General features: G+C 43.3%; 3 protein-coding genes and 4 long non-coding RNA genes across 20 annotated transcripts; 5 read left to right on the top strand and 2 right to left on the bottom strand.

Annotated features, from left to right (window-relative positions):
* Positions 1-813: 813 nt before the first annotated feature.
* Positions 814-18,588, bottom strand: LOC4326824 (uncharacterized). 9 transcript variants are annotated; one of them, XR_001547970.2, is made up of 4 exons: positions 17,041-18,588; positions 16,238-16,393; positions 15,955-16,042; positions 814-919 (listed from the first exon to the last, which is right to left on the bottom strand). It is a non-coding gene; the product is annotated as an uncharacterized lncRNA (long non-coding RNA). The 9 variants fall into 9 exon arrangements; XR_001547963.3 differs by lacking the exon at positions 814-919 and adding an exon at positions 4,111-4,408; XR_001547964.3 differs by lacking the exon at positions 814-919 and adding an exon at positions 7,014-7,430.
* Positions 1,530-3,852, top strand: LOC9268621 (uncharacterized). Its single transcript, XM_066306756.1, has 4 exons — positions 1,530-2,319; positions 2,550-2,710; positions 3,152-3,229; positions 3,390-3,852. Exons 1-2 carry the CDS (start codon positions 1,787-1,789, stop codon positions 2,659-2,661), a joined length of 645 nt encoding a protein of 214 aa, XP_066162853.1. The 5' UTR covers positions 1,530-1,786; the 3' UTR covers positions 2,662-2,710; positions 3,152-3,229; positions 3,390-3,852.
* Positions 7,977-8,870, top strand: LOC4326826 (flowering-promoting factor 1-like protein 2). The gene has a single exon (NM_001408974.1). The coding sequence runs from the start codon at positions 8,132-8,134 to the stop codon at positions 8,513-8,515; it is 384 nt and encodes a 127-aa protein (NP_001395903.1). The 5' UTR covers positions 7,977-8,131; the 3' UTR covers positions 8,516-8,870.
* LOC4326825 (uncharacterized) lies at positions 10,090-12,908 on the top strand. Of its 5 annotated transcripts, none has more exons than XR_010738778.1 (7): positions 10,090-10,528; positions 10,641-10,767; positions 10,886-11,001; positions 11,087-11,137; positions 11,332-11,486; positions 11,894-12,098; positions 12,724-12,908. It is a non-coding gene; the product is annotated as an uncharacterized lncRNA (long non-coding RNA). The 5 variants fall into 5 exon arrangements; XR_010738775.1 differs by having other exon boundaries at positions 12,170-12,908; XR_010738776.1 differs by having other exon boundaries at positions 11,306-11,486; positions 12,170-12,908.
* Positions 18,589-18,664: 76 nt separating the features above from the next.
* LOC4326823 (heavy metal-associated isoprenylated plant protein 35) lies at positions 18,665-20,584 on the top strand. Of its 2 annotated transcripts, none has more exons than XM_015792898.3 (3): positions 18,665-18,747; positions 19,017-19,092; positions 19,417-20,584. In XM_015792898.3, the coding sequence occupies exons 1-3, from the start codon at positions 18,715-18,717 to the stop codon at positions 20,316-20,318; spliced, it is 1,011 nt and encodes a 336-aa protein (XP_015648384.1). In that variant the 5' UTR covers positions 18,665-18,714; the 3' UTR covers positions 20,319-20,584. The 2 variants fall into 2 exon arrangements, with proteins under 2 accessions (XP_015648384.1, XP_066162852.1); XM_066306755.1 differs by having other exon boundaries at positions 18,853-19,092.
* A 276-nt stretch (positions 20,585-20,860) lies between these two features.
* Positions 20,861-21,634, top strand: LOC136354915 (uncharacterized). Its single transcript, XR_010738782.1, has 2 exons — positions 20,861-20,991; positions 21,081-21,634. It is a non-coding gene; the product is annotated as an uncharacterized lncRNA (long non-coding RNA).
* On the bottom strand, positions 21,539-23,630 carry LOC136354913 (uncharacterized). Its single transcript, XR_010738780.1, has 2 exons — positions 21,984-23,630; positions 21,539-21,894 (listed from the first exon to the last, which is right to left on the bottom strand). It is a non-coding gene; the product is annotated as an uncharacterized lncRNA (long non-coding RNA).
* Between the last annotated feature and the right edge of the window lie 176 nt (positions 23,631-23,806).

The following is a 23,806-nucleotide window of genomic DNA, read 5'->3' as shown; positions in this document are numbered from 1 at the left end:
TTAATTCAAATGTCAAAATGGAGATATAGTAGATGCACCATTTTGTAAATGACATTTTGATGATGGATAATCATTTATGGATGTCCTTTTGGAGGATTAAGTTTTTATTTTTTGCAAGTGTCAGTATGGATATATATATAGGTATTAAGATATGATTTGTGAACGTCATTTTGCACCGATGAAATGAGAATAAATCATTTTTCTAAACAATGGAGATGTAATATAAGTCTATTGTATAATGACACACAATATATTTGATATTTAGTTGTTCTTCTTACGAGAAGAGATAATTGGCTATTTTATTTTTCTCCCTTTTCTACAATGTTATCTAAAGTTGATTGGTGGCTTAATTGTTTTGGAATGTCGTTGTTTGAAGCTCATTTGGAGAAATATCAATGTATGACAAGTTCTATTAGCAAAAATCGTTGTACTAGGGTACATATAGTTACATAGGGGCACAAATTTTGGCATCCTTAATTTATATGCATTAGAAAAAAAAATGGAATGGAACCATGTCAAGGGCAAACTTGGAAAGCTAAAAAGTGGTGGCAGGAAACACAGTACCATTGTGTACCATTCATGTCCCTTCCTTTACATTTGCTAGCACACATCTTACAGCATTTTAATGGTACAGATTGCAGGTGCAAATGAACCTAGGTTCATATCTTCATTTCCCTATACACACACTAGCATAATGCCCGTGCGTTGCAACGGGTAAAAATGTTTTTATCGCTATATATTATACTCATTCCTTGGTTTTGAGCCGACTTGCACAGACTGCTGTCTTCAACCTCTGGAAAACAGTCTCGTGCATGTACGATACTGGAGCTGATCCTCGCCATCATATCCAGTTGAATCTTTTCCGATCTTCCAAAATTGGTAGTTGAATCTTTTCCGATCTTCCAAAATTGGTTGATGGCTTTTGATTCAATTGATATCAAAACGATAAAAACGATGACTGTTAAATAGGGATTAAAAGGAAAGGATGGATAAAAATACTGAATCCTTATGTATGCGCACACCCTTGCGTATGAAAAGAAAAACACAACTTAAGCGACAAAATAGCGGTGGAAGAAAATCGGAAAAAATAGTGAAAAAAACGACAGACAAAAAATACCCGAAAACGTTATGTATTTTTTATTAGGTATATAGGTGTAGATATAGATTTTACGAAAATTGTCAAACCACATGAAAATCACAAAAATTATATAACGTATATAATTTTGTAGGTTAATTACTTCTATTGGTCAACTCAATATGCAGCTATAAAAGGTTACTATTTGTACATGAGATCAGTCTTGAAAAAATAAAAGTTCCAAGGTCCTGGACATCAATGTGTGAGTACTAATCTGGGGGTATTTTTAACAATATTTTGTATTTATTGAAGTACGGGATACAATATACTATTAGGGGTGAAAATGAATTAGATGCCACGTGCAGGTTCGCATGTGGCCTTGAGGCGAGAATTGTGTGGTTGGCTGTCTCCAACTTGGAGATCATTATCCTCTCACTCTCTCGTTCTCTCTCCCAGGCTCCCAGCCGGCGTTGCTGCTCTCCCTCTCTGCAAGGCAGCGTGTGGCAGCCGGCTGGAGAGTAGCAGGGCGCGTTGGCCGGTGGGAGTGGAGTGGTTGCTCTTCTCTCCCTCCGAGATCTCCACCCCCTCGGCTCCGGCTCACTCGGCTCCGGCCGACGAGGAGGGCCACGGGCGGAGCGAAGCGAAGCAGCGGACAGGCGAGCGAGGCGGGTGGGCGGGGAGCGAACCAACGACGACCTCTTCCCCTCCCGCATGCATCCCGTTGTCTCTCCGCTCCCCTCTTGCACGGATCTGCCACCGGCGCCTGGATCCCATCCTCTCCGCCCTCCCCTCGCGCGGATCCGCCATTGGCGTCGACGGGAGGGGTGGATCCGGCGGCCTCTTCTCCTCCCGCATAGATCCCGTCATCTCCCCGCTCCTTGCTCGCGCGGATCCGCCGCCAACGACGACGGGAGGGGCGGACCCAGCAGCCTCTCATACGGTGACAACAACGATTGGTGGACGTGGGCTGACCCAGTTCCCGGCATCTGCTGCGGCGGCGACAGCAGAGTTGCCGAGGACGACATCATGTGCGACTTCCTGCTCAAGCTGCTCCGGGCAGGGAGCATGGTGGGCACCGACGCGGCTCTGCTGCAGGAGCTGGAATCCAGGGCGGTGCATACCTCGCCTAGTCAGCTCTCGAGGCCGGGCTACGGCCGACTGACTTCGAGGAGATCTCGCCCGCGCCGTGCCTGCCAGCGACCGATGTCCTTGACTCGCCGTCGGTTCCAGCCACAACCGCCTAGGTACTTTATTTTTTTTTAAGACAATACATCATATTGTTCATGTGAAATCTTGGGATCATCTTGCATAGTAGTAATCCTGTTGCTTAGAATACAGTTCTTATCTCAGCTTGTGTTTTCAAATGTGGAATTGCGGGGCACCAGTTCTGTGATCATAATCAATAATCATCACATATCTGTAACACAAACACATATCACCAGCTTTGTTTTGATTTGTGTTTTGATGGGAACAGCATGGAAGCACACCAGATAAGCACATGGATTTTGTTGGGCTATTGTGCTGTAACACAAGTTTGCCAAACATTTATGTGGCATCAACATCTATCTTGGAAGTTGAAGCTATAGATAAACATTATCAACAACAAAAGCAGGATGTATCTTCTCAAAAACAATGGTAAGAAACAAATTATTATATCTCTTTTGTAGCTCTACTACTTATGGAATATTGAGATGAATATAAATCTAGGTGGTACTTGTGACATTCGCCGCACAGCGGTACTGCCGCCATCTAGTTGTATTTTATTTACTTGCTACAGTGTGGTTTTTAGAGCATGATTAACATTATGGTGGAGCATGATTAAAAATTGCAATAATTAAACAATGGTTCAGCTGTCTGCACAGTTAATGCTTTTCTGCATAAAATTGCTGTTGCTGCAATTACCAGTACTTTTAAGTTTTCTTTCTTCTAGTTATATAAAGCCACCTAAAAAAGAGATTTTCATATTTGGGTTTGCAACTCATAAATTTTGTGGTCTTGTAAGGAGTCGTGATAATAGCCACTGAACAACTAAAAAATATGCATGTTGCTAACTTGCTTTGTGTTCTGCATCGACAGGAAAAAGATTTGGATACATATTGGTATGAGCAGACAGTCCTCAATCCCTGCACTGCACAACTGCATTGCCCTTTGCAGGTGAAACGAATCTAGACATTACCACTATATGTTAATTAATTAGATGGTACTTTTAGTTCATTCATAAACTACCTTACAAGTCTTGATTAATGGAAGTGCTTATGTTAGTAATTATTCAAGCACCTTGGGTAGAATCTAATGAAATTGAAATTGCATACAGGGTTGAGTTCATTGATAACCTGGAATCGACATTGATTGGAGGTGCCTTGACGTCCTAGAGGAAGAGCCTTACGATCTATATTTTCTTGTATTTTGGCCTGAGAAAAAAAATCTGTACAATCATGTTAGTGGGAGTGCTAGCTAAAAATAGCGGAAAAAAAGCTGGATAGAATCTGACTCGGGATAGAATCTGACTCCTGAAAGCTGGAGTAGGAAACAGTGTGGGGGAACCAGCCTGACTCGACGAAAGAAAAGCGGGATATAATCTAACTCGGGGTAGAATCTGACTCCTGACGTCGGCTGGGCAAATTCCCTGACGTGGGTATATTCCTGTGTTCTATTTTGAACCTGATTTGTGCGTGAACCTGAACCTAGACTCATGTGTTATTTTTTGTTTTTTATTTGTTCCTGGACTCCTGTGCTTTTGAACCTGATTTGTAAGTGAACCTGAACCTGGACTCCTATGTTTTTTTTGTTTTTTATTTGTTCTTGAACTGATGTATTTTTGTATGGGCTTGTGGGCTTGTGGGCTTGTAGATGGACCTAGAATTTTTTTTTTGGATGAAGGAGTATGGGCTTGTAGATGGACCTGGAATCCTAGAATCTGTTTGGGCATGTGGGCTTGTGGTGCATTAATCTAACCAGAATCGAACCAGAATCGGAAAGTAGCGCATCGGATGAAAATTAGCGCATAATGACGGACGAAAACACGCGATTACAGATATGTGACGACAGGAAAAATACTAATATTTATATTAGTTAAGATTAAGATATATTCGCACAATTAATCGCACTCAAGGCAGCCAGAGCCAGCCAGCATCGAGGTAGAGAAATTGCATGCATGGCATATGGATCGATCGATGGAGACCTACCGGCCGAATCAAAATTCTTTGTCCACGTATACGCGAGGGAGATCGATGAGAATCATGATCGAGATGTATCAGCGGCCGGCCGGGCTGGTTAATTTAACTGTTCATCAATTCCGTTGATGGCGATCGATCGAGCAATCTCCTCGATCGCCTAGAGGCGAAGATATCATGCATCCACAAGAATATATAGAGTCAGGAGGGCAGAATTTGCATCCATCCATTAATTTTCTCTATCTATGCTATGCATGGTCTATTGGTCTTGTATGGGAGGTGGAAATAAATTGGTAAGAATTTAGAAAAGGTGAGTTTTCTAGCTTCTAGATTTAGTTTATGTTTTAGATTCTATAGTTATGTTCCTGGATATTAGAATTTGAGTGAAGAATTAGACTATTTAGGAGAGCTAAGAATTCTAAGGCTGCGTTCGGTAGGACATGTTCCCAACTTCTCCTCCTCGTTTTTCACACGCACGATTTTCAAACTACTAAACGGTGTCTTTTTTACAAAACGATTCTATACGAAAGTTGCTTAAAAATTATATTAATCTATTTTTTAAAAAATAGCTAAAACTTAATTAATCACGCGTTAAACGCTGCTTCGTTTTGCGTGCCGAGGAGTGAGGGCTCTCAAACACGGCCTAAGAGAAAGTGTAGCTGCCAAAATAAAGCCCTATAAGTAAAGTACCAATCGGCCAGTGAACAGGGACAGACGTACGCAAGGGTTCTCAGGAATATCCTGGAATATCCAAAAAAATATACAATAAATTAATATATGTAGGTACTCCCTCCGTAAAAAAAAACTCATGCGACATCTCTTAGTACAATGAATCTGGACAATATTTTGTCCAAATTCATTGTACTAGAAAATATTGCATCCTCTTCTAGGTTTAGTTTTTTTGGACGGAGGAAATGTCATATATGCATATAGTAATATTAGACCTAATACTTTATTTTCAATATTATATTTTTTTTCTCAGGAAATATATTATTTTGGGCTCTTGTTCACACCACCACCACTTCAAATATGATAGCCAACTATATATCCTAAATCCTTCTATTTCTATCCTACCAAATATTAGGGATAAGATACTTAAAATTGTTGAGTGAACATCTAAACTTAAAATCCCGTGGCTACCACTGACTGAGAATAGATGCTAATCCATTTGCATATATTGTATTGCATATAAAGCTAGCTAGAATCGATGGATCGAGGATTGGATTCCGTGGGATATCACTATTGGCTGCACTGTGCACTAGCTACTATACCATAGCTGTCCTTGGTTGCATACTTGCATTGCATGCATGCTGCTGCTGATACTTGCAGCCGTACATCAGTAGCATGCATGTCTCCGACTAGCTCGATCCGTACTCCCATATACACTGCTCAAGGGGATACATATCACTATGTTCTTAACTATGACCAGCTGGTTGAAATATATATGTCCCTCATCAGACTAGCTAGCTAATTAAACTGATGGAAAAAAATTGAAAATGATGGAGCTAAAATGAAAAATCATCGCTTCCATGTGAAATTAAAAAGAAAAGAGCCAGTGGATGGAAAGAAGAACAAATGGAAGCTAGCTAGCTAGCTAGGTATAGGTTCACATAATGATGAACTAGCATGTGTGCACATAACAGCATCGTATATACCCAAGAGATAAGGTGGAGATATATCCGGGAGGAATTGAAGAGCTATGATTTTATGAACCATCCACTACTATCTCTGGTTAATTATTTTGGGTTGGAGGGGAGGACAATGAGGACGTCGAGACATAGAGATTGGATGGAGGCATCAGGCAGATGATGGGTTGGTGGTGGGCAATATAACAAGGAAAATGGTTAGGAGGCAGCTGCGACAATAATGACGGATTTAGTGGCATTGGTAAAGCAATCATACTTCCTTCCCCTAAAAGATAATTTAATTTAGCGGCTCTTTCTAAAAGGCATGAATACAAATAAAAAGCACTCCTGGGTAAGCTAGCTTCGCCAGGGGTCTTTTTGATAGAAGGGATATTTGACAATAAACTTATAATTATTTGAAGAGATCATCCAATATTATTAAAGTATATTGTTTGCGGTACATAAAATACTCAACCAGACCTATCTTAGAAGATTGGAGGACCAGTGGTGTGGGAGATTCACGCTGTTAGAGTTGGAGAGTAGCTCTTCATGAATGCCGGGGGAAGGGGGAGGAAGAGGGTGGTCATAGATCTGACAGTTCTCATCGACAACACGAGGGTAAAGGCAGAGAAAGGCACGATCAACAGGGAACGAAAAACAAAGCCATCGATGCATACAAGACAGGAAGAAAGGGACGAAAGACATAAGGGGAGGAGAGAAGTCATTCGTGTGAATCTTAATGAAACACTAACCATCGATCCAAAAGAAGTGACTGGAATTTATAGATATTTTAGGCATTTTCATGCGACTGAAAACTAAACAACTACTTATAACGATTTTGCTATATATTTGTCGACAAATTTTCCCCTAAAAATTTGACAGATGTAATTACAATACAATCATAGTGTAATTACACTGTAACTATAGTGTAACTTGTATGTAACTTTCAAAAATCTCTCCGTAACATGTTATTTCAGTAAATTGGAGGTCGTGGGAACAAATTCTTTCACATATGTGTGTGCTATGATTTGTTTTCTTCCTCACCAAAATAAATCTTGTAATAGATCTAACGATTCAAAATTATGTAAAACTTACATATAAGTTACACTGTAGTTACATGCAAGTTACAGTGTAATTACATATAAGTTACAGTGTAATTACACTACGATTATACTATAATTATATCTATCAAATTTTTAGAAGAAAATTTGTCGACAAATGAATAGTTAGTCCCACTTATAATTATTTATACGGATCCATATCTACTCCGGAGACGGAGTAGGTGGTGGGCATTCCTTTGCATCTCTTGTAGCTAATAAGCTACATATATGCTTATATGCCACCCTAGCTCTAGCCCAATATATACGTGGTATACGTGCAGTGTAGGCGTATTCAATCCAGTAAGCATATATACAGGGCCGACCCTGCTCGATCGATCGAATGCGATGCTCTGCTGACCATGCAAAAAGATCATCATGCTAGCTAACTGCAGATACCAAAGACCTTGTGTCTGCACCATCCGTTTCCGATCGACCAGATCCGCCCATCACACAGCATCTGTAACTGTGCAGGTTTTAATTTCATTTTCTCAAAAAAAAAAGAACTGATCCTAATTAACACTACCCATATACTCTTTTCGTCTCATAAAAACCAACTTAGTATTGAATATGACACATCTCGATCTAGATTCGTAGTACTAAAATGTGTTAGGGTTTAATCTTTCGGTTTGGATGTTTCTATCAGAGAGTGCCGATATACCGAAACTTCAAAAATTTAGGTCCGAAGTATTGAACAAATTTTAGTCAAGTTTGAACAAAATAAAAATTTCAGCCAAAATAATATCATTTTTGTGTGTGTGTGGGGGGGGGGTTGTTTCCGAAATGACCAGAATTTCTAACTCTGGGATATGTCACATCTGATATTATAATGGTTTTTTAAGGTAGTATACCTTTTGAAATAATAAAATTCAAGCATTCGAAACGTGTGCACGAATCTCATTGCAGAAAGAAAAAGAAAAAAAAAACGTGTACAGCTGCCCGGTGCACGGCTGCATCCCTATTTATAGCCCCCTCTCGCGCGCCATCCTTTTCCATCCAAGCAGCAGCCAAAACACCACCAAATATAATCAATCCATCCACATAATATATAGAGCTAGCTAGCTAGGGAGATTTCGAAGGAAATTCAGTTGAGCTAGCAAATATTTAGGGATCATTTCGAAGGGAGGATCGAGGAATTCAGTTAAGCAAAAATATTTATACATGTCGGGCGTGTGGGTGTTCCGGAACGGGGTGGTGAAGCTGGTGGAGAACCCGCCGGCGTCGGCGAACAGCGGCGGCGGCGGCGGCGGCGGCGGCGGCGGTGGCGGCGGCGGCATCCGGCGCAAGGCGCTGCTGCACATGCCGACGGGTGAGGTGGTCACCTCCTACGCCTCCCTGGAGCGCAAGCTCGCCGCGCTCGGCTGGGAGCGCTACTACTCCGGCGGCGGCGGCGCCGCCGCCGCCGCCGCCATGATGCTCCAGTTCCACAAGCGCTCGTCGGTGGACCTGATCTCGCTGCCCAAGGACTTCTCCCAGTTCGGCTCCGTCCACATGTACGACATCGTCGTCAAGAACCGCGACGCCTTCCGAGTCATCGACGTCTAATCACCCAAGTGTCTAAATTAACCATCCAATTAATCTACCTCTCGTCTAATTACTGCCTTCGTCTCTGCATGGGTTTGTATCATTAGTTTAGGAATTACTGTTGATTGTTGTTGTACGTACACTTAATTAGCGTTGTTAATTAAGTTATCTTTTGCTGGTGTTTGTTTATGCTATGTACTAGGGTTGTGCGTGTGTGGCAGTGTGAGTGTGGACTGGACAACAGTAGTAAAAAGTTTGTTCGCTCGTCGTCTACTCCCTCTGTCTATTTGCTGGTATTGATAGCCGTGGTTTGGTTTACGGTCAAAATTAATCTTACCAAATTATTGTCAATGTTAAATTTTGATGAGTTTTAGTATGGTTAAATTTTGGTAAGGTAACGTCGTATTTGGATTGGAGCCCAAATACCAGTAGTAAAAAGTTTGTTCACTCGTTGTCTACCTCTGTCTACATGTGGTTTCGTCTCTAGCTATTGGTCGTAGCAACTGCAGTACGGTCGAAGCTGCATCATCGTTGGTGCATGCTCTTCCATGTTCACGTGAGTACTGGGAGGAGGTCCGGATCTCGAAGCTTCTCATATGTAGGAGTAGACCAGCTAGGACGGCTAGGATCTACTGCTCGTTTAGTTTGACCGACTAGCAGGTACCGGGCACATGCAAATTCTACGCCGAGTTTAGTTCCAAAATAATTCTTCAAACTTTCAACTTTTTCATCACATCATAACTTTTTTATACACACAAACTTCCAACTTTTCCGTCACAACGTTTCAATTTCAACCAAACTTCTAATTTTGGTGTGAACTAAACACAGCCCTAGTACACTGTCATTCTCCGTCAATACAATGCGACCATTCCAGGTGTACTATTACTTCCTCCGTCCCAGAATATAGCAACATAGAATAAGATGAGATTAATCCTAGGACAATATATCTGGACATATACATTGCCTCATGTCCAGATACATTGTCCTAGGATTGGTCTAATCCCATCCTAGATTGCTATATTCTGGAGGGAGTAATTAGGAGTATCTTTCTAACATAAACACTCCATCTGTTCAGCATTTTTACGATTCAAATTTTGTACATAACCTTTACTAAAAGACTAAAAAAATACTACGTTCTTGCACAAATATATGACGTTCGTTAGATCAATTTTGAGCTAACCAACGTCAAACAGAAAATATGGAGAGAGAACTAATCGGGGTAATTAAAAGCAAGGGCGAAGTGCTCGCACGAGAGAATTTGGGACGGCGTGGACGCACGCGCGTGTATCCACGTCGCCCCCCGCGCGCTAGAAGGCTGTTGATTTTGGTGCGCTCTGGTTACTCGCCAGCAGCGTCGTCCGATCAAGCATCTACGATGCGAGCGCTGGAGCTGGTAATTTTGCAAAAAAATCCTCTCTTACCTTGATAATCTTTCTTAAGTCCTCAATGTAAGTTCACTGCCTTAGGCCCTCTATATGACTATATCCAAGTATAGGACAGCGCCCTGAAAAAGAGAAAGTAAGGGAGTTTTATGAAAAAAAAAAGAACACCCAATCCCCCCATTCCCTCGAAACCCTAGCCACTACTGTTCCCCCATCCCTTCTCTTCCTTTCCCTTGCCCTTGCGCCGCCGCCGCTTTGCCTTCTCCTCGCCGGCGACGACGGCTTGCCCCTCGAGCTTTTTTGCCGTCCATCACGCGAGGGTGGACGGGGGAGTTAACTTTTGGCTGCCCTCTACTGCCATCCAAAAACCCTAGCCGCACCGAAGTCGCCGCCTCCTCACAAACTCCTCTGCGCGTTCTCCTTCGTCCAGGCGCTGCTGTGGTCGTTGGTGAATCGTCGACGCCGTGGTGAACCTGCGGAGGGACCAGACCACGTGGGGCTCGGGGCGAGGTTTGGCCGTGACGCCTGTCGTCGCTTCGTCGCCCTCCCCCTGCCCAATCTCTCCATCTCTCTTCCCAGTTAAGCAGGGAGAGTGGTCATGATGCAGAACGAGGGCGAGAGGGTCGATCTGCTGGCCCTGCCACTCGATCCGGTGGGTAGACGCCGGCCTCCCCCTCCTGCGCTTTTCCTCGCCGCCAACGCCCTCCCTTCCCCCAACACACACACACACACACCATAATAATACTACTCCTCTCTCTTCCCAGTTCAAGTAGGGGTGGTGGTGATGGAGATCAACCAGGGCTGCTGGTGATGGAGAACGACAACGAGGTGATCGATCTGCTGGCCTATCGCTAGATCCGGTGGGTACATGCACTCAAGTTCGCCATGAAGGTCTGGATCAGTGATGTTGCATTGCCATGGGCTATTGTTGTGTTGAATTCTCCGTTGGTTAGTAGTTCTTTGTCTCTGTAATTCATATTTGATTCCTTTTGCTTTGTGCTCTCTTCAGCCGATGCAATCCTTCTCCATCTCCACAGTGGGTTGGCGCCCTTCTGCTCAAGTTTGAAGCTCCGCTGCCGTGCGGCGCCGACACTGTTTCGCAATTGCAGATCTGGCTAGCAACAGGTAATCTGGGAACCATCTGTCGTCGCCTAGCCAAGGGCCATTTGCAATTGCCTTGCCATTGTTATTTATGGTGTAATTTACTTAGGGGCAATGGATGTATGCAACTTCATCATTAATTGAGAATCCATATGTATAGGTATTTTGGGAACCTTTTTTTTTTTGCCTTTTCCTACTTCCACTTCAATTTTACTAGGTGATATTTTAGTTCCACAATGGTTCACCTTGAACTCTTTTTCTAAATGACGATCATATTTAACGAAACCTTCACTGCATGTTCTGATATGATTGCTCGCCATCATCTCAGCCACTATCTCAAATTGCTTATTACAGTGGTCGGAGGTATGATATTTTGCATGCCTCTTACAAGTAATGCTATGGCCTATGTAAATGTCTGCAAGACTACAAGGAATCTATGAATCTATCCTGCTCTGCTGAGGGATTCTTTATTTTAGTACAGTAGAGAACTGAGATCAGTGCAAATCGAGGTAATTGATGTTTACTCTCACTTACTACACATTTTATTTGTTGATTCACATTACATATATGCTTCTTTCAAAGAAATGAATGTCCCCGTTTATTAGAGATTGTTTAGGGGGGAGTTGTTTTCTAAATGCCTTTGTGCTTCATTTACATAAGCAAATGTTTATTAGTGTTGATGCTTCTAGCTACATGGTTGACAACATATAAAGATTACCTTGCACATAATGAAACTGAATTGGCTCTTTTTTTTTTCCTAAAGAAACTGAATGGGCTAGACCTATTTTCGTATACATTGATATATTCCATTAATTGCATTTTCAAGTATACACTTATATTGGTTTCTAGACTTGATACTTGCTTACTAAAGGTTTCTGGACTTGATACTTGCTCACTAAAGGATTTTATATTGCAGAATTCAGGCTCTATTTCTGCTCCTTAACATCAGAATTGAAGTTATGTGGCAGATTGTGTTAGAACAAAAACCTTCAGAGAAGCTCAACATTTACTAATAGAAGTACGTTTTTGGACTTGTGATGCTTCTGGTGAGGTTTTTGGACTAGACCAACCAATAGCATTTAGGTTGTTGGGCTCGGTGAGATCATTACAAGCACTTGAAGGTAACTCTGTTCTTCATTTGGCCTTTAGGATTTGAGAGGCAAAAATCATTGACTAAAATTACAAACTGTAGGTGTGGCTAAGTAATTGGATGATTCACTGTGGTGCTGATGCAAGTCAGCATTGGTAGTCTTTGAAGATGCAGAATGAACTCTACTAATTTAGGGCTAAGCCATGCTGATTTAAACTGATATATATTTAGTGCTCCTATAGCAATTGGTGAAGAAATTGTGTGGAAGTTTCTGTTAAAATGATGAAATTAAGAACATGTTTGGTAATATATAAATACTATAGATTGGATCTGAAACGTGTTGTGGTGAGCTATGGCACAAAATCCTCTTTCCATGAATTGAACACATAATGGTTAGAGGTCGGAGATTAATGATATGGCCTATGCAAATATCTACCAAGATTCCTACACCCATCATGCTCTGCTTAGGGACACTGCAATTTGCTCCAGTAGAACTTGAAATCAGTACAAACTGCTAAGTGGGCTAATTGCTATACTCTTTCACTTTCTACACAATTTTCTTTGGTGATTGACATTACATTTTTTATTTGTTCTTTGAAAGAAAAATGAACCTTTCAGTTCCTTTCCATGCTGAAATTTCATACATTGAGTGCCAGTTACACCAAAAGAGCTGAATGCGTGGAGCCACAAGGTTGCAGGCAGGTCAATATACTTTGGAGCTGTGATCTGTTGCTCTGTAGATCCTGTGCAGTCAGAGGTTTGGTTTGCTTTGTAAGGACGAATTGATTTTTTGAAACTAGAAACTCAAGTGAATTTGGCACACACCATTATATTGTTCTTATTTTGCATCTGATTTTGAGGTGAAGTTCACTTGGTCAGTTAAGTTATAGCCACCAAAGGTTCCATATCAGATTCCACATATCTAAATGCTCATTTATATTACATGAAATACTTCATGAACCATTTGTGCATTTTGTAGGTTGTACAACTGGAACCTTCCATCCCATAATTATGGATATGAATTGGTAAATAACTCTGTAAATTAAAGAAAAAATTCCTTTTAAGCTTTTGTACATAACTCTGTAAATATTTTCGTGTCAAAAATTACAGATGGTGATAGTGAAATTATATACAATTGCGGATGTGATAATATGCCTTATATAATCTTAGTAGAGCTTTTTGAAGTATGCAAATGTTTTTTACTGTTCAGGCTACTCCTGAAGTTCGAAGCCTTCACATTGGTCAAATGTTTTCATTGCTTTAGATTAGGTGCTCTCAGCGTCTCTCTCATAGTCATGCTATTTGCTCTGCTTTGAAGCTACATAGCTCTTAATGAAATGTTTCCCTATTACCATCTATAAGCTACATAGCTCTTAATTAATGAATGGTAGGGCGCCGCGAAGCGCGCCTAAAAGTCCTAGTGTTTACAAATGGGGGGTGGTAATGCAGCATGGCAAGATGATCTTGATAAGTCCTACTACCTCTATCGTCAAATACAACATTTTATTACTGAATTTAGGCTGTGTTTAGTTCCTGAAAAAAGTTGGAATTTTGAGGAAAGTTGGAAGTTTGAAAAAAAGTTGGAAGTTTATGTGTGTAGAAAAGTTTTGGATGTGATGTGATGTGATGGAAAGTTAGAAGTTGGAGATAGTTGGGGGTGAACTAAACACGGTCTTAGTACAGATCTGAATGATACATGTTGCTATATTTTACAACGGAGATAGTAGCATATTTTTATACATAGGGAAGAGGAAGCAAGTAAAAGTTAAGAAAAAAATAAATGGGGAATTTGATGTGACGAGTAAATAAAGAAGTAAGCAAATGAAGTACTAGTATTAAAAATGACTAATAATGATAAAAAAAATTGACTAATAACGCCAAATGGGAACAAGTTAGCAGAAAAGCCATATCATCTATCCTTTGAATATATACCTCGATCCGCTTATTCGTTTGTTAGGCCAAGAGCAAACCTCTAAATTGATTCTCTAGAGCTAGGATAGAATTAAGCCCCATCATATCTTATCGAATTGCCATTATATTCATGCGTGGGTTAGCTCCTCTCAGGCGTGGATGCCGGTTGTTGGTCTTTATAAAATCTTTAGTAAACAAAGCTAGATTCATAAATCCCCACACTTACCAACTTTTTAGGTTTCAAAAACATGTACCAACTTTTATATCTAAGACTAATGACCTGTCAGTCTAAAAACAAGGCGATGATATATATGTTTCAGGCAATGTATATTTGGTCATACATAGTGGCGGCTATGTAAAATTGTATTATATAATCCTGTTAATTATTTAGTTGCACTATCAACACTGTGTAGCTTACCCACTCATCCACTCTGTACCTAAAATGTGACGTATATATTTCATCTTTAGTTAATTTAATTGAGAAACATCACCTATATTGCTATAGGGCCATTTTGGTTTGAAGCTAAAATGTGCCCTACCAAATTGTTTGACACTTTAAATAGTATTTTGTTAGTGTTTGGTTACCAAAATTTTGGCACTACCAAAACTTGTCTAGGTTTTGGTAGTACCAACATTTTGATATGGTAGCAAAACAAACACACCCATAGAAAAAATTCAGGTGACAATAACTTCTTTATTTTTTTTCAAAACAAATTAAAACGATGGGCCTTGGCCGAGAATGCCAATCATGCATGCTACCAAAATCGATGGAAGGAGGAGTGGTTTTGTTTTCTTGTTCACGCGCCTCAGTCCAGTCCTCACATGATCCATCGGCGAACAGTATATGCAACTATGCTACACACAGCTAGTAGTAACTGGGATGGGACATGAACGGATATTTGTCTTTGACTCCATGTCGTTCTCTGTCGACTCTCCGGTTCCTCCTCTACATGCCGTCGGCCCATCTCAACCGTCGGTGGAATCAGATCCGGCTAACTTTGTGCGGCTGCAATGTGTTTGCAGCCTTGCAGGTGCTTACAAATTTGACCACGAGTATATGCTTAAGGAACGCGCGCGGTTCTAAAAGAAAGATGAACGAATATGCTCAACAGACATGACCACACATATCATACTATATTTCGTATAAAAATAAAGTAAAATCAATAAACTAAATAGAAAAGAACATATAAGATAGTACTCCCTCTATCCCATGATATAAAATATTTTAGATGGATGTGACACATCTTAGTACAATGGAGAGAGTACAAGATAAGCTAAGCACCTCATCGCAGGCCGTGGTGTTGACCAGCATGAGGCATTGGCCGCTCGCGCATGGCATGACATTAGCACACACATACTGACGCTAATGACGGGCATGGTCACCACTCACCACTCACCAGTAGGGCGAAAGGGGATGAGCGTTTGAGCGACAAGCGATGAAGACGAAGGCTCGGGGCTTGGGTCACTAAATTGGAAGGTGACAAAACGATCCATTGCCTCGTTCCTGGTTGAAGCATTTCATTGATTTGATGGACTTGTTATAGGCTGGTGAATGAGAGCTAATATATAGCTGAGAATGAGAAGGGATTTTGGGGGTGTGAGGCGACACTGAACATAGGTGGATCGGTCGACCTACACTAGACAAGAGTAGGTACGGTATTGTTACGATACGTATTTTACTACGTACGTATTGTGCAATACGTATTTTAGACTTTTTTTTAGTACAGTACGTACGTAGCAATAGTATCTAGAAGTCCAAACTAAAGATACGGTATAGGACATGTGTCCCCGTAATCATGCGTAATCTACGGATGTACATGTACAGTGCATGCAGTATAATATAGTACTAGTTCTACGACGAAGAGAGAAAACTACGGATGAGATGAAAAGAGAGAAAAACAGCACAAACGTAAAGCTGTAAGCAGCAAACTTTGGCAGGCCGAATGCAGGTAGAGAAAAGGGACGGGGAAACGTACTCTTGGGCCGTAGTGTAATAGGCTTGGGCCAGCCCATCATCTCTCAGTCCGTCCGTCCAACAACATCGAAACCGTGTATAAAGTTGACCTGAAGAAAAAAAAAAAGAATGATTAACTCGTCAACAATGAGAATGAGACATGTGCCTAACAAATTCGAATTTGCAGCTCGAGGATTTCTTTTAAAAAAAACAAATTTGACAGTGCAAAAGAACATCTAATAAATATTTTAGCTGCAGGAGTTAAAGCGGCTCTACGTTACCACCAAACGGCAGACGCCACGCACCTATCTCTCTGCATGCATCCCTTCTATTTCTGAATATTTTCTGTCGCTGCTGTGCTACCGCATACGTGCTCGTCACTGACGCCGGCCGAGGCCGCCATATTCTTCACTCCTCCCAGAACTCAACAAGAACTCACCAGACGACGACGTGAACCACTCCTGAAAAAAAAAAGAGAAGATACATCGAAATCAAATTCTACGGTCTCTGAAGCTGAAAAGACCATCAACATCTTTTAGTATCCTTTTTTCTCTTAATCTCATGCCATTGCATAATGCAAATATATGATTCTGTGCTGTTGCTTTTGTTGCACTCCTCCCTCCTTTTGCTTTCGCAGTCTGTGCCATCTCTTTTTCCAGCTAAGAGTAACAGCGGAGAGAAAAGGAGGAAGCAACAGAACAAGAGCAGCCATTATCATCTTGGTTTGTGGTGCTGGGGAGAAGAGGAGGTGAAGCCAGGAAGAAAATTTTGAAAGGGACAGACAATACAAATGACGGAGTTCATATTTTTGGCTTGTTGCTCCCCTTCTACCAGCTGATTCAGCCTATTTCGTGGAAATTTCCTGGAGCTCTTGACAGGCACAGATACTTCAGAAAAGGAGGGATATATTATATATGTCGTCATGATTTTTCATGACGTGAGTTTGATTTGTTTGGGGGAATCACAGTAGCAACTAGCAGAATCACAGAAATGAAGCGATTTGTTGTAAATATTGACAGTAATTGGGATGATAACTGGTGACAACAATAAACAATGAACTAGACCGTGGAACAGAGTAACTAAGTGTCTGACGGAGAAAATTGCATACCTGACCGTGATGGCTTTTTCTTTTTTTTGTTCCTGAAATCGACGGTGTTAAAAAGTCGATGGGTCAAAGTCTCCTTTTCCTTTTCTTGAATGAGAACTGCAGAAATCAGGATGGCTACGATGTCGCAATCTCTTATCACCAAGATGTGCATCTCTCTCCGGCTTCATTTTTGCCACTTACGTTTACATCTTTGTATAGCGGTTCATTACCTCAGCATGCACATAAGCCATGAGACAATGTAGAAGTTAGTTCTCCAATAAAGGCATACAATCTAATTAATTTCTCAGTGCTAAGCAAGTGCATGATATCTCAAGGATGGCTGAATTTTCCTTTTCCCTGTGTGACAAAAACATATCAAAATACCTGTCCCCCCCCCACCCCGGGGCGGCTCAAGATGTTGATTCTAGATGAATCTGTTAACTAATTAAGCTTTTGCTAATATGGACAATGACCAGCGTTTTCCGTTTAATCATGCAGTAAAGCGAGATATAAACAAACCCCTCTTGGACAACTAAGCATTGTCAAAAAGGCAGGGCTGGAATAGATGCTTTCTTCTCCTCCTCCATGCAAAAAAGGTGTATTATATGTCACAATGGTTGCTACCTTTCAATTTTGTGACAAAATAAAACTCCTCCTTTGCACGGGGAAACACTAACAAAAGCAGAGGCCTATCTCTTTCTTATTTGGCATGATAAAGGAAGCCACTAAGCTGTGGTTGCCTACAACACCAGAACACTCTAGAGAAGGGAAAAGAATCTTAACAAGACTACATGAAAGGAATGCCCTAATATTAAATTTTATTTGTTCATCCGCGTTGTAGTTCAGTGCCGTCTCCTTCATGTAATTCTCTTCACTTTTGCTTGTTTGGGTTGTGAAACTTTGACTATACAGTAAATGGGAAAAAAAGGATGGTTAAAAAAATGGTAAAAGTGTCAAGGGTACGTTTTGTAATAACACATGAAGAGCATGCATGGACAAGTGATGACATATAATTAACACAACTTTAGCTTGTACTTTCAAACTAACACAATGCCGTGTAAAATTGCATGTGATCATTTTGTAAGCTAAACTTTTATTCACGAGTATGTGTTTTATGAATGGACATATTTCCTTTTTTGAACATGTGTGTTCAAACATCTAAAATATAATTATGCAAACCTACCTTGGCAATTGAATTTTCCCTGAAACATCAATATTGTGTAAAGATCTGTTGAATCGACACTACATATATCTATGACAATCATTATCTTATGAAAGGTAAAAGATTATAACAACAAAAGAAGCTCCACAATAGAAAAGCAATAACCAAAGACATATATCAAGTGTGATTCATCCTCCAAAAGTAGTTTTTATCTTCCATCAAAATCTCAGCGATACAGCTCATGATGAGTTCTCCAAAGAAGAGAAATGAACAACTATCACCTCCTCTTTAAGTTACCTTCTCAAAGGGTGTGTTTTGTCCATTTGTAAAGTTGTAAAGGAGCCTCCCCTAGTCACACCCCAACTAAAATATAGGCTCAACGAAACGTCCACTCACCTCTATAGCTGTTGTTAGAGTTGTTATTCCTTTCACTTGTTAAACTAGTGCAGGGTATAAAATCTCCTCTACCCTCCCCCACAGTACAAGCCTCCCTCACTTTCCCCTCCCTCCTGCAAAATCTTTCACTTGCTCCCATGGCCTCCGGCTCAGAGCCTATAGAGTGTCAGGTGCTAAATTTCATCCTTTTAGTTTTCTTTCCTCTTAACTTATGATAGAAATTATTCAGCTCACCAGCACGGTTCAGTTACTAGGTGTTCTCTTCTGTTCTTCAGGATTATAGATAGCTCGCTGATTGTTCTTTAAATTGTTCTTGGCTGCCTGGCAACACATTCCCTTATGTTCAATTTCCATACTTTTGCTGTTCCTCTTTCTTGTGATAAAGGCCATGTGAGTGTACTGATAACCGATCGGTTTGTATGTCTGATATCTGATTTAGGTTCTTGTGCTGAGGGTGTCCATTCATTGTGAAGGATGCAAGAAGAAAGTGAAGAAAGTGCTTCAACATGTTCCTGGTATGTTTTATCAAATCCTCAAACCGCATACCGAGTGATCTTTACTATGTAACTGTGTAGCTTTAAAGTCCATTTGTGATCTTCTTGTTGCAAAAGTTGTATCTTGAAGAGTTAAAACGAATTATAATGCACTCTGTTAGGTATATTTGCTTGGGCATCTTTAATTTGCGGAATTCAGGGAAAAAAAACATGACAGTGATAGGAAGGGTAATGCTAAGTGAAAACATGCATACTGTGAATATAAATTGAGGAAGAAACTGTTCAACTTGACCTGTAAATTAACATGGCACTGACCTAATTTCTGTGTTCCTTTTGATCATGAAGGAGTGTTCAGATGCGACGTCGATGCCCGGAGCAACAAGGTCATAGTCACGGCCTCAAGAAATATGGACGCCAACATCCTCGTTGCGAAGCTGCGCAAGTCCGGCAAGCAAGCTGAGCCATGGCCAGAGGAGCCAAAGCAGCAGCAGCCACCGCCACCGCCTGCAGAGAGCCAAAGCCAAGAGACTAAGAACCAAAGCGACGAATCCAGCAAGCCGAGTGATCAACCAGCCGAAAAGCCCGGTCCCGACAAAGCTGAAGGCAGCGCAGCGGAGCCAAACAACCCTCAGCCATCGCCAGAGCCGACGAAGAGCACCGATGAGACCCCAAAGCCAAATCAAGAAATCCAGGAGCCATCCAACGCCAAGGCCAACACCGATGCCAACGCCAGTGGCAATGCAAGTGACGAGACCAAGGAAGCAGCAGCAACAGGAGAGCAATCCAGTGAGCCAAAAGGGAAAGTAAAGCAACACCGGGAGAGGCCGATCGATGCGAGGGTGACAATGGAATACGGCGGAGGCAGCCACGTGAACTACATGCCGCAACCGCAGCCGGTGCCCGTCATGAGCTACAATGTGGCACGGCCGACGGCGAGCGCGGCCTACTACGCCGCCCCACCGGCACCGGCGCCGATGTCAATGCCGATGCCCATGGCAAGGCCTGGACCATCATCACAAGGCTACATTGACGAGGAGTACTCGCCTTCCTACTACAACCGTTCATCGCCATATGAGCCTTACTACTATCCTCAACCTTCGCCATACCGCTACCAGCATTATCAGCAATCTTCAGCTGACGACTACTACTATGGAGCACCCCAGCAGAGGAGCGCCTTCTCGCCGCCACGGGATGCTTACGGTGAAATGTTCAATGATGAGAATTCTAATTCTTGCAGTGTGATGTGAAGCAATGCAGTAATTTAGCTAGTTTTATGCTCCTTAACTAGTGACTATATGTTAGATATATAGTAGATTTAGTACCGGTAACCGATGTATTAGTAGTACTCAGGTTTCATGCATGCTACTAGAATAAAATGAGCTGAGCTTGATGCATGAGAGGGAGAATTTGAGGGGTTAATGAACACTTCTGATGTTTATCAGAACAATTTTGTAACACTTGATAACATGGTTATCTCGGAGATGATTCTAAAATATAAGTTGGTATTATGAAATCCTGGTAAACTTGCACCAAAACATTTGCGTTGATACCAATCTATAATATGATTAACAATATATTTTCAGAAGGGGCTTGAATGACACAGAGTTACCAAGAAAATATGCATGGTTTCATAAGTATGACTTTTTCAAAAAAATTCAATAGGAAAAGAACCAATTCAAATGTAAAAGCTCATTCAAAGTGCTCAAAAGAATAGAAGGATCAGAACTATACTTTTCTTTTTTCTATTTTGCTTTATTTTAAAATCTAGTGTTCCCCTAACTGAGCAACTAACCTTATATATACGTTGCCACAGGAAGGGGAGCTAATCCTCTCTGCATTCACCTTTTGGTCTAGTAGGATATGCTAAACCTGACACGGTAAAGCTCTAGTTGTGCTCTGAAGACAACAGAATCTGCTCGGGTATGGTGCATTGGCTCTGACCAAACTTTAACACTTTAATAACAGTAACTGCACCAGAACTAAGGAGAGCAGCCGCTGATCAAATGCAGATCAAGATTCATTCTGCATACTGTTATGCATGCCATACATGCAGGGACCAGGATGCAGCTGCAGTGAGAGATAACAGCTGAAGAGGTCGATGAGCAGATATCGTGGTGAAGAACTCATTTTTTTAGAACCGTGTTCAACAACTCAAGATACATGAAGTATCAAAGAGAGAGACCCACAAGAAGTGAACTCAGAAGCTGAAATGTCAGTATATATGCTAGTAAGCAACAAGGCTCCAGACCTAGGAATTCAGGGTTCAGAGTTTCAGAAGATGGTAGTAAGGGTTTTGGAGAATGGAGATGACTTTTGCTTGGCCACATAAACGGATAGGTATGGGATTAGCCCCCGAGGAACACCAATTATGGACTCCAAGCTTCGCAATTAGTTAACTGATACCGATGGTATATGTGCGGTTCACATTTCGATTTCACAATCCCCATGAAAGTGAAAGCAAGTGTGCTACGTCTTGTTAACAGTTTCTTTTCGTTAAACCAAAGCAAAGGTTGACATGAAAGTTGCTGTCCCAGCCTGCCTGCCATTCAGGCAGCAGAGATTACTAGTTAAGCATCAAAGCCATGCTGCTCTGCAACTCCTAGGTGGTCTCGTTTATCGAGTTGTACAGTGACAAAATATCCTAACTATCTATCTACCTGTGCAATGAAAGTAAAATTTACACGAGCTCATCCAGAGATAGTCTGAACATTCAGTCATACTGGAGTATGCAGCGACGCAGAATACTTACAAATGTTATGCTGGTAAAAATGCTTCTTCCTGACCTCCTCGCCTCACAGCAACTAGAATCAACATCCTTGATAGCTGCGCATAATCTGAATCATGAACACTTCTCTTGGACGGTAAGAAAATCGAAAAAATTCTTATGCACAGGGATGCAGGATTTGTAATACCTAGGATCCATGACGAATTACTTGTTTAAACGAAACGGATTGGGGTTTTCTGAACCCCTTCCATCTCGAGACGAGGGTTCGCCGCGCGCAGCCACAGGAGAGGACGCACGTCAAGTGGTCGTCGACGAGACGGACACCGGCCATTCTCTCGGTTTCCGAGCGACTCGACTGCAGCGGAGAGCGGCGGCGGCGAGTAGGATGGGGTTTGATTTTGGGGTTCGTGGGGTCGAGAGGAAGGTGCGTGATCATACGACGGGAAGTCGGCGGCGAGGGTTTAGGGTATTGAGGCCGGGGCGGCGGAGTGGAGAGGAAGGCGAGCGAGACGGCGGCGGGCGGGCGGGGCGGGCGACGGCGAGGCGCGCCGCCGCGTCCAAACGCTGACCGGCCGCGCCGCCCTGCCTCGCGAGGAAACCGCAAAAGCCCAAGCTGAGTTGGGCCTCAGCGGGATTGCCGGGATGGCCCATTGGACCGAGACGCGCGTGGGCTGGAACGTGAATCCCATCCGCGTCCGTGTTGGGCCGGAATGGGATTCCCAGGTCCGTTCCGAATGGGCCGGGTCGCGATTGCGTGGAGGGAAAAAGTACACCGAAGGTCCCTCAACTTGTCAGCGAGATACAAAATCATCCTCGAACCACAAAACCAGATATACGGGATACGCGGCGGCTGAGTCAGCGTGGGACCCACGTGGGCCCCACATGTCAGGGTGCCACCTCATCTGATCCCTCTTATTTCCCCTCTTCTCCCTTTCTCTCTCTCACTTTTCTTAGCCGGCGACGGGCGGCGCTGTTGGGAGGAGGCCGCCGGGGGGAGGGGGGAGGAGGAGGTCCGGCAGCCGGCGTCGCGCCGGCGAAGGCAACGCCGCCGTCAGCATCCTCGTTTCCGCCGCCGTGGCACAGCGTTGCTTGGCGGCCGCGGGGGGAGCAAGGTAGTGTCAGCGGCGGCGGCTGAAGGGGACGAGGCAGGGGGAGCGATGCAGCCGCCGTGAGAACCCCGTCGAGGCCGGCGGCGCCCCACGGCCTAGTTCGGCTTCGTCGTTGCCTCCACCCCCAGTCGCGGCACCCACGCTTCCCCGACCACGATGCCGCCGCCTCCGCCATGGCGTCCGTGAAGGCCCCCGCGCCGCAGGAGCAGAAGGTGGAGGGCGAGTCGTCGGACGCGTCGTTAGCGGTGGGGGGAGGCTTTGAGCTCCCGCCCGCGTGCGGCGGCCACTCGGCGGCAATCGGCCCGGCCGACCGTCATGGTCTCCTCCTCCTCCTCCTCCGCGGCGGGGGGCGGCTTCGAGCTCCCGCCCGCGTGCGGATTCCACTCGGCGGAACCTGGCGCGGCCGACCGCCGTGGTCTCCTCCTCCTTCTCCGCTTGGCGGCCGCCGTGGCATCCACGGTCGTCGTCGTCGCCGCGGCGAGCGACGCCGGCAAGCTGTCGCTGTGGGCGCTGGTGAAAGTGGTGGCGCCACTCCCTCCTCTCCCGCCGACGCCGCCGCGCGCTGCTCCCTCCTCTTCCGCTGGCGCCCACCGGGGAGAAGGGCGGCGGACTTGGTGCGGCCGCCGCGTCGCCATCTTGCTCCCTTTACGCGGTGAAGAAAAACGTGTCCTCCGTCGTGTCGTTGTACTCTCTGGCGGCGGTAGCAGCTCCCACTCCGGGTGCCCGGTTCTGTCGCTGCCGCTCTCAAGTCGTCCTCGAGGTATTTGTCCGATGCCGGGGAATTCCAGCCTTGGCTCTCCGGGTAGGATGGGTATCTCAGCTCACCTGCAGGGGCCAAGCCCAATCTCTATGTCCACAATCAGGCCAGACCGCCAGAGTCCAAGAAATCGGCCATGTTCTC

Source organism: Oryza sativa, chromosome 1 (assembly GCF_034140825.1).
Source record: "Oryza sativa Japonica Group chromosome 1, ASM3414082v1".
Lineage (NCBI taxonomy): Eukaryota > Viridiplantae > Streptophyta > Magnoliopsida > Poales > Poaceae > Oryza > Oryza sativa.
The sequence above is the reverse complement of the archived record's forward strand: the minus strand, read 5'-3'. Positions and strand labels throughout refer to the sequence as shown.

Excerpts from the sequence above, each read along its gene's own strand:
- LOC9268621 (XM_066306756.1), top strand. The coding sequence starts at position 1,787 with ATGCATCCCGTTGTCTCTCCGCTCCCCTCTTGCACGGATCTGCCACCG. Across the intron at positions 2,320-2,549 it reads TTCCAGCCACAACCGCCTAG|CATGGAAGCACACCAGATAA; the intron begins GTACTTTATTTT and ends TGATGGGAACAG.
- LOC4326826 (NM_001408974.1), top strand. The coding sequence starts at position 8,132 with ATGTCGGGCGTGTGGGTGTTCCGGAACGGGGTGGTGAAGCTGGTGGAG.
- LOC4326823 (XM_015792898.3), top strand. The coding sequence starts at position 18,715 with ATGGCCTCCGGCTCAGAGCCTATAGAGTGTCAG. Across the intron at positions 18,748-19,016 it reads CAGAGCCTATAGAGTGTCAG|GTTCTTGTGCTGAGGGTGTC; the intron begins GTGCTAAATTTC and ends TATCTGATTTAG. Across the intron at positions 19,093-19,416 it reads AGTGCTTCAACATGTTCCTG|GAGTGTTCAGATGCGACGTC; the intron begins GTATGTTTTATC and ends TTGATCATGAAG.